We start from the raw sequence: 10,047 nt of genomic DNA, 5'->3' as shown, positions 1-10,047 counted from the left end.
AGAATTCCCAAGAACCATGGGGATCAAGAAACAGCAATTTTTAAGTTACTCAACAGAGGACCAGGCTTCGTCTCAAGTTCACGTGATCATTTTACAGGACCAAGCAGGCCCATGGGAGGAAGAATGGGGTGTTAGGAACAGTGACTGCAAAGGTATCTTGCCCTCTAAGATTCTATGATACGAAATTTAAATGTTTAAACTTGGGATTTGGGGAAAGACAACACCACTAAATAAAGACCAATACATGCACGGTGCGTGCTGAATAAACCCAGGCACGGATGGAACGCCGGTTTATGCTCATGGGATGCGTTCTGGGAAAATTTCTTTGGGCGACAGGAGTAGTAAACTTTTGAGGAAAAGCAGTAAGAGAGCGCCCACAGTGTATACTTCTAATTTGTAAATGCATTTTAAGGAGGAAAAAAAAAACACACACGAAACCCCACAGGCACAAATAGACCAACTTTAATAGATATTATTTTGTATTTATATAGCGCCTTCTTCGAGAACCTTAGATGCTTTACAGACATTGTATCTAATTAATCCCCACAACAACCCTGTGAGGTAGGTATTACTCCCATTTTACAAGATAGGGAGACTGAAGCACACAGAGGTTAAGTGACTTGCCCAAGGTCACACAATTAAATTCACTGAAGAGCCAGGACCTGAGCGCCTTAGCCTCCCGGCTCCCAGGTTAAATACCTCATGAGAGAAATCTTCAATGAAAAAGTAGCTTTAAAGAAAGTATCAAGAGTAGTATGTTATGGAAGTGAGGTCTTTCTACTGCCATTAAGGAAAGGAAAAACTCTACACGGATGGTTAGAGGCGACGAGACCCATATATTACACACCACCCCCCTCCCTTTGCCTAGAGTCTCAGGGCTCCTGTCTCTGGCCAGCTTCTAAAGGTACCGCTGCCAAGGCAGAAGCCGTGTGACTTAGAAGTGAGACTTAATTTAGAATATTTACTTTCAGTTACGATAATTCATAGATATTCTTATTCCAATACACAAAATGCGGGACAGCCATCCCAACAAACATGTACACAGTTAGACAGCAATCACCACCGTGTACAAGTGAAACCCGCCTCTCCTTTCAGTTGGTCAGCCAACACACAACCTCATGTCGCTTTCTAGACGCGTCACTTTTCTCCCTCTGTCTGCATTTCTCCCCCTAGCCCTAAACCCTCCGTGTTTTTAAAGCATACTGCGTTTCTGAGAAGCTTCGAGACATTACACGTAGATGCAGCTGCACTTAAGCGGACAAAGTAAATGGAGAACCATCATGTCATTGTCCCGCCCCTGACAGGTCGTCCTATTAAACAGGGTGTAGATGTGAACAGTGTGCGACTACCATGGAACTCAAGAAAAACATGAGAACTTGCTTTCATAGAAAATTTAACCTTGGCTTTTACTTTACTGTACTTTTTTTTTAATGCAAAATGTAGTTTACAAACACAACACAGTATCCCAACACTGTACCTTTATGCAAATGACTTCATCTATCTTTCTTCTACATGCTGCGGCCCAATGCAAGTCAAAGCTGGTTCAGCTTCAGGTTACTCCTCGTCTCTGGACTGAAAGCTGCAGACATTCAGCTTTAAATTACAAGACGATTTGGCTGAAGCCCTCAAAGCAAAAAAAATGTATGCACCTCCAGAGCTCTGACCTTGCCCACATTCTTGGTTGTGATTCTCTGAGCCACATTGGTAGATTGGGCAGGCCATGTAATTTGTACGAAACCATCCCAGCCAGGGGTAAGGCTTTAGAAACTGTTATCTGCAAAAGCAATCTGTCAGAAGACATCATCATTTTCTCCCGGCACATTTGTTTCAACAGCCCAATTAGCTAAGTGACCCTGTTAAAGATCTATTCGTGGAACGAATAGGTGAAGTCATTTCCTGAGCTAAAAGATACAGATAATAAATGTTAATAATAGCAGCAGACAAAAACATTCTTCTTTGTTGCTTTTTTTTTTTTCAGATTCAACAGTATTAGTAAAATAAGTTTAGAAAATTACAGCAATTTAAAAAAAAAAGATTACTGCCTGAAAAAGACTTGGATAAAGAACATCTAAGACCTGATTGCTATTATCTTCAATATATATTCAATTATTTTCTGCAAGTTACATTCGGCCACTGTCAGACAACTTACTGATGTATAGGAAAGTGTCAACTGCAATGGTTTACATACATCTTACATCACACATGTCACTTTCTTGAAACTCCCAACAGAATGAAGTCTTTACAAACACAAAGTTAAATTTCTAAACACTCTTCCAGTAAGATCTGTAAAGGTGGAAGGGGGGAAAAAAGGACTTGCTTTCAAAGTACTCCTGGTTGACCTCATTAATGCACTCTTCCCAGGGTCTGTCAGCTCCCCAGAAAGGCTGGGGTTGGGATGGTCACTTCTTTCCAGAATAAAGAAGATCTGAAAATAACGTAACTGCTGTGACATGAGTTTTCCAAATGTGGCCTCAGCCTGAAACAAAGAACTGAAGAACCCTCAAGACTAGCACACCACTACCGCACCAGGATTTCTTCCATCATTCCACAACAATAAGGAATTTTTTTTTTAATTTTACTGAAATTAAAGCTGAGTAAAACTTACTACTAGGAACAAATATTTAGAGCCAGAGATATCAGTTCCTCCTGGAAAAAGAATAATTTACCTTCTCTCACTGCAATTTTTATTAGGGTAACTTATGATTTAAAATAGTTTAAAAATTCACCTTAAAAATAAAAACAAACGAGAGGATTCATTAAACTGACAAAAACTAATAAAAATATGCTCAAATTTACCAACAGAATCATGGGCACTTCATACAATACTTAGACTCTACCAGTTTTAAGTAAAATAAATAAGGAAAAAAATTATAATTACAAAGCCAGTCTTTCCCCTTGGGGAAACAAAAAGCCACTTTTGACCAATTGTTCCCTAGATATACATATACTGTATATGATTATAAGCTTCTTCAGAGAAGCAAACGTATTTGCCTTCCTGACACTGGATTCTAGTATCTGTTAAGTCTCTTTACATCAGGAAGGCGACTGCAAGTGTTGGGCCCAAAAAGCATTTCTGGTTTACGCTCGAAAAGACTACCCAGTGTTCTCTCTCTACGTGTCCAACCCCGGCGCGCACGTGTGCGGCGTGTTCAGCATCACCTCCTGCCACCGTCAGTATAACCTCGCACAGACTCCCGTTCTCTCTGCTGCACCCCCAAGGAGCTCAATCACTACTGGTGCAATGAAGGAAGAGAAAATGCATGTCGGTTACTGGAAGGCTGTTTTACAAGAGGAGCTGGTATCTCTGATTTCACTGCCTTGTGCGGAACTGCACAGACAGCATGATACCTGAGCGAATCAATCAACTACCAGGATAGGAAGAGCGTGTTAACCCACAGTCTTTGCTTTATTGTGTGCAAAGTGTGCTGCTGCCCCCCTGAGCTTCCTGCAGTTCTCTTTTCTTGGAAAAATCGGTGCTTGATCCTTTCCCAAATAACCAGAGAAGAAATGAGGCAGAAAGTCTCTCTTCATCGCGGTTCCCTCAGTCCCGGGACTGATAGAAAAGGATGTAGCCAGACTCAGAGTTCTTTGAGATATCTGATGTTAACCCGTAGAATTCTTCAATAGCTTGTGCATCTATTTTCTGCGAGGGAAAAAAACAAACATCAGTACAAAAATGAGCTCTTTGGACCGCTGGAATCCAGTAAAAGCGTCAACCTTTCTTAGGATAATGTCTTTCATTTTCTCATTTGTAAAACAACTCTGCACAATCAGAGTAGCTTGGATGATGCCCAGTATTGGTGAGAACGTGGAACAAATGGAACTCTCATTCACAGCTGGGAGTGCAAAACGGCACCAGACACAGACAAAATGCTTTTATCATCTTCTAAGCCTGAACATACCCTGTGACCCAGCAATTCTATTCCTAGTACAGGCCAAACCATAAGAAACAACTAATTGAAAAAACAAACAAACAAACAAAAAGAAACAACTAACTGTCAACCATTTGGGATCTATGAACATGGCAATTTCATAGGGTCCAATCTAACATATACTCAAGAAAAAAAATGAATGCATATGACCAGTGAAAGACTTGTACGAGGGTAACCAAGGCAGTTTTATTTTAATAGTCATTAATGGACAAAAAGCCAAGTTTCTAACATGGTATATTTGTACAATGGAAAATTAGATAGCAATATAAAAAAAAAGAACTACTACTGCAGGTGACAAGAATGAACTGCATAAATACTAATGAGTGAAAAAAGACACCAAAGAAGTCATACTGGATGAGTCCACTTGTATTCAAAGATAGACAAAATTAACCCCAGTAAGATAATAAAATTAGAAATAGTGGGTTCCAGGGGATGGGGGATGGGGGAGGAAAGCTGTAGGTACTGAAGGGGAAAAGGAATAAGAGAGCTTGCTGGGGTGCTGAAATACACCATTTCTTGATCTAGACGGCAGTTATGTGTGTGCACTCATGTGTGTGTGTTCACATGTAACAATTTAAGCTGTTGCTTAAAATCTGCATACTTAACTGTGTCTTATAGCTCAATAAATTATTTAATAGTGTAAGTTCTTTTTCTTTTCTTGACTAGCTCAGTGGTCAAAAGGTCTCACTTGTTTTATTCTAAACATTTTCAAGGCTAGCTGACTGTTCCAGCAGCACTGGAACTGGATATTAGGGAGTGAGAAGTAGGAATTCGATTACAACCTGAAGACCTGTCATATACAATGAGAAGCTAGAAGGAAAAAGTCACGAGCAAGAAACACACATAACTTTGAAGGAAAACAAGAAATCAGGAAACTACTTACTTCTACAATGTCGTCATCAAACAACAACCAAAAATCATGACTCTTAACTATTGCAATATAATGGCCTCGATTGGGACCACTAAAATAAAGAGAAATAAAAGTTAACTTTATACAAAGTTTATTAGTATTACTCTTCTATGTCCTAAAGTCCATGTTCTGTAAAGGAGAAAAACTGAAAGAGATAAAAATGTTCCTTACCTATTCTTTCCCCCCAAGAGATCAAGCTACATTGATCCGAAATGTCATTTGGTTTTAAAGTAATTTGTACTCTACTTTGAGAGAGATAACCAGTATTCTATTTATATAAAGCTATACTATTAAAATTCTTTGTTGCCTTTTAAAATTATTATTTTTGAAGTAATGTTCAAATTTGATTCTGCAAGAGACTTAAGTAAAACTTTCTAGCATTTTTGTGGGGCAGGAGAGGCCAGAACACACTGAATTATAACGATCGAATGATGTACGTAGAATTATTTCTGAGTCTTAACCCTTGGCAATAGTTTTTCTTGAGGAAAAATTCCACATGATGCTTGAAAAAGATACTGAAACCTTGGATCTGCAATCAAGCTCCAACTTCATAAACTTCTCTAAACAAGTAACTTACTTTTAGTATTATCAGTGCTAGTTTTAAGTACTTAATTCTTAGCAACATGTAATTATTATAATTGCCTCTGTATTTCATTTTAAATAAATCTTGGATGCAGAAATCTAGGAAAATGTAAAAATAAAGGTGGGGTTTGATTTTTTTTTTTGGCCATGCTACGTGCCTTGTGGGATCTTCGTTCCCCAACCAGAGACTGAACTCGTGTCCCCTGCAGTGGAAGCTGGAGTCCCAAACACCAGACCACCAGCAAATTCCCTAAAGGAAATTCTTTTTAAAGAACACATCAAAGACTTTTTTTAGCTGCTCCCAGTTACTTAAGTATGACTCACTAGAAAAGTTTATATAATTTTTAATTAAATTACAATTCTACCACAATTATTGTATTATAGGCCTTGAAAACATTTTCAACACAAATTATCCTTTATGGTTCTGAATACGATTTTAAAAGCAGCAACCTCAGATCTGAGAATAAGCTGCCTCCCAGTTTCTTTAGATCTTTGATCCCGTAGTTAAAATTAGTATCTCTGTTGACAGAAAGATACGACAAGAGCACTTTTTCCATGCAGAAGAAAACATCTTAAACTTAAAAAAAAATTTTAATGCTAACATAAACCTCCAGTCTGATCATTACAGTAGGTTTATGTAAGTTATCTGATACTGCTTTCCTCTGTTCAGATGTCATTACTTACTTTAGAAACAGAATGCTTCAAAAATGGAAAAGCAAGATTACTGCTGAGGATAAATGACAGGAAATGGGCCAACACAGACCGTGGAGGTTAAAGACTGTTGACAGACATGGACCTGCCTCCCAGCTATCTCGACATATTCTGAGCAGAAAGGTGGGAGAGAGGGACAGCTAACGAGAAGCTGGGATACGATACACTGTTAGCACAAGTTTCCAAACACCAGGGGAAATGGAGGAGTGTCTTGTTTTAAAATTATTACAAGAAGGGAATTTCTTGGTGGTCCAGTGGTTAGGACTCGCACTTTCACTGGCGAGGCCCTGGTCAGTCCCTGGTGAGGGAACTAAGATCCCACAAGCAGTACAGTACAGCCAAAGTGTGTGTGTGTGTGTGTGTGTGTGTGTGTGTGTGTAATAAAATTAATACAGGAAATTGTAAACAGTCAACGAAGACTTATGTTCCAAATATCACTGGCGAGGCCCTGGTCAGTCCCTGGTGAGGGAACTAAGATCCCACAAGCAGTACAGTACAGCCAAAGTGTGTGTGTGTGTGTGTGTGTGTGTGTGTGTAATAAAATTAATACAGGAAATTGTAAACAGTCAACGAAGACTTATGTTCCAAATATCACTGGCGAGGCCCTGGTCAGTCCCTGGTGAGGGAACTAAGATCCCACAAGCGGTACAGTACAGCCAAAGTGTGTGTGTGTGTGTGTGTGTGTGTGTGTGTGTGTGTGTAATAAAATTAATACAGGAAATTGTAAACAGTCAACGAAGACTTATGTTCCAAATATCACTGGTGAGGCCCTGGTCAGTCCCTGGTGAGGGAACTAAGATCCCACAAGCGGTACAATACAGCCAAAGTGTGTGTGTGTGTGTGTGTGTGTAATAAAATTAATACAGGAAATTGTAAACAGTCAACTGGTGAGGGAACTAAGATCCCACAAGCAGTACAGTACAGCCAAAGTGTGTGTGTGTGTGTGTGTGTAATAAAATTAATACAGGAAATTGTAAACAGTCAACAAAGACTTATGTTCCAAACATAAATGTTGATTATGAAATGCTCTTGTGGTCTGAGAATCTTTTTGAGTTATTTTATAAATTAAGGTCTATAGATGAGACAGTACACTAAATTAACTAATAGGAAACACACACACACTTGTAAAATCAGAAAACTTATCTTTGAAGGTTATTTCCAAAGCCTTCTTAAAGTGTTTTTCATTATTATTAACATGATGAACATATCCAACTAGTCTCAGATTTATTTATTTTGTAAAAATAATTTATTTTATAAAATCTCTTTAAGCAGCATCTTTTTTTTTCAACCAGCAACCAAGAAAAACCAAAAAGAAAACTAACAGGACTTAAAAGTTCTCAGAGTAATATTTAGATGGTGGTGGTGGTGGTTTAGTCGCTAAGTTGTGTCCGACTCTTGTGACCCCATGGACTGTAGCCTGCCAGGCTCCTCTGTCCATGGGATTCTCCAGGCAAGAATACTGGAGTGGGTTGCCATTCCCTTCCCCAGGGGATCTTCCTGACCCAGGAATTGAACCTGGGTCTGCTGCACTGCAGGCATATTCTTTACCAACTGAGCTACGAGGGAAGCCCCTATTTAGATAATAAGAAAAAATATCAGGTCCAAGCAATAACACACTATTTTAACATATAAAAGTTTTAAGGAGGAGATGGTAAAATGGATCTGAAATACTCATTCTGAAATAAACTCATCTCGGTCCGAGAGCACCGGGGGTACAGAATCTCTGGCAGGCCCGCCTCTGAGAGGCTCTGGGATGTCCTGTGAGCACTGCCCACCCCCAGCCTCCTGCCGGCACGGCCCACGCCCATTACCTTCCACAGTGAACCACGACGGCCACGAGGTCATACATTCTGTCAGGATTGGTCGCATCGCCTGAAGTGTTAAACAGACGAAGTTCTAAAGGAAAAACCACCCGGTAAGAAAGTTTTGTGTATCGATGAAGTTGATCCATATACTTAAATCTTTTCAGATGCAGAGCTAGAATCATGGGCAGCTTTTTCACTTTCATCCTGTCAGGATAAACATGAAGACAGAATTTCGTAACAGACATTCACCATGACCTTAAAAGAACTATCAAACTGCAGGATTCAATTAACCGTTGACGGTTAGTTTTATTAGCCCGGCACTGCCCACTTCCACATATTTCTACCTGTGCCTTTTTTTAAGTTTTTTATTTTGGGGGGGTGGTGGTGGTGGTTTAGTCACTAAGTCGTGTCCAACTCTCGCGATCCCATGGACTGTAGCCTGCCAGGCTCCTCTGTCCGTGGGATTCTCCAGGCAAGAATACTGGAGTGGGTTGCCATTTGTGTTGGGGTAGAGCTGATTAATAATACTGTGATGGTCTGAGGTGAACAGCGATCTACTGTGACTCTTACATCAGCAGAGTAACATTCTGACGGTCTTAAGACGGCCCCCTGTCCCCCAACATCTCCAAACCACATAATGCGACGTGGAACTCCGTGTGGCTCCCAAACAGAGGACTAGCCCTTTATTTTAAGAACTCTGTACTCCTGAAACAGAGGTCCCTTATGACAAGGCAGACTGCAGGCGATGCCTGTGTCTGGTAGAGGAAAAACCGGCTCCTAGGAGCTGCTGTGAGCAGAGACTGAAATCCATTTGTTCTACTCATCTACGTAAGTCAGGAACAGACTGGGAACAGGAGGGAGAGAGAGAGAGAGAAGAGCAATGAAGACCAGCCACTCAGGGTGTTTCACAGAGACGGGATACAGCTCCTTACTAACAGCTCTGACTGTGTGGATCCTTGAAAGGCAATAAAATAACCTGGAAACACAGGAATGAGGTATCTACCTGTGAAGTCCAGGCCTCCTCATCCTCAACAATCCTGAAGACCCCCTCCACGCCATCTCTGCTCTCCCACGTCACTGCATGGCAGCCTCTTCTTACAAAATTCGCCGCCAATGCTTTCCCTTCCGACAGAAACAGCCGTTCTCCTTGGTCCTCCATCAGCACTTCATAGACTCACTCTCTGTCTCAGTACAGTTTGCTACACTACAAAATACGGAGATGGCTGTGGTCTCTCTCTTCGTCTAGGGTCTGGACTCTGGGCAGACAGAAACCACCTCTTTCATCGTATTTCCCCACCACCCAGTAATACGCCTGGCACACAGCAGGTACTTGACAAACAGTGCAGGACTGAATTCTGTATGTGTTCAGTGAAGCAAAACACTTTTCATAATTAAAAAAAAAAAAAATTTACTAAGCCACTGCCTCCAATAAAGTGAAAAAAAAAAAAATAAGTTTATAGCCTTATGTGAAACCTGCATTCTACAGATCTTAAGTGTGGAGGAGCAGCTGATGATCTTAGAAATATTTACTAACCTGGCCAGTGGAAAACATTAGTGAAAATAAATGTAAAAACCTAATCTTTCCTGGAAAACCAGTCAGCCACAGGAATCAATAGTCTTTATGCCCTTTCCCCCAATAATTCCATTTCTAGAAATTAAATATATAACTTCAAATACAATATCCCTGAGCCCTCACTGAAACTGAGAAACAGGGATATTTACAATCTCAAAATACCTCCACACAAAATGCATATGAGTTACAACTAGGGAAAAAGCACAGCTTAACAGCTTAACGCTGGGAGACAGCACCTCAGTCAAGTGACCAGAGAGAACGGCAGCAGTCACGGGACATACAGAGCAGGCCCCAGACCATCCTGGGAAAGGCTGGCTGTGGGGCTGATCCTCAGCTGGCATCTGGGACCTTGATCTGGGGGTGCTCCCACTGTTTCCTAGCTGATAAGCGGGTCTCGATGTGCCTGAACTTGTTGTGCAGATCAAATGGTTTATGCTGAACACTTGCTTCCCTTCCAGGAGCTTGGAGTTTTGGTACATGCCTGGAGTTTTGGCACATGCCTGATGGCTTGGCGGGTGAAGAATCCGCCTGTGA

At 40.8% G+C, this 10,047-nt stretch overlaps 1 protein-coding gene across 1 annotated transcript in view; it reads right to left on the bottom strand.

Annotated features, from left to right (window-relative positions):
* Nucleotides 1–440: 440 nt before the first annotated feature.
* The window catches only part of USP12 (ubiquitin specific peptidase 12), a 57,114-nt gene continuing 47,507 nt past the window's right edge, over nucleotides 441–10,047 (bottom strand). Inside the window, exons 7-9 of the mRNA XM_061133694.1 lie at nucleotides 7,947–8,144; nucleotides 4,816–4,894; nucleotides 441–3,643 (exon numbers count right to left, since the gene is read on the bottom strand). Coding sequence (XP_060989677.1) covers nucleotides 3,542–3,643; nucleotides 4,816–4,894; nucleotides 7,947–8,144 — 379 coding nt within the window. The 3' untranslated portion in view covers nucleotides 441–3,541. The remainder of the gene's footprint in view (nucleotides 3,644–4,815; nucleotides 4,895–7,946; nucleotides 8,145–10,047) is intronic.

The sequence above is a fragment of the Dama dama genome, chromosome 30, assembly GCF_033118175.1.
Source record: "Dama dama isolate Ldn47 chromosome 30, ASM3311817v1, whole genome shotgun sequence".
Taxonomy (NCBI): domain Eukaryota; kingdom Metazoa; phylum Chordata; class Mammalia; order Artiodactyla; family Cervidae; genus Dama; species Dama dama.
This window is presented reverse-complemented; position numbering and strand designations above follow the sequence as displayed.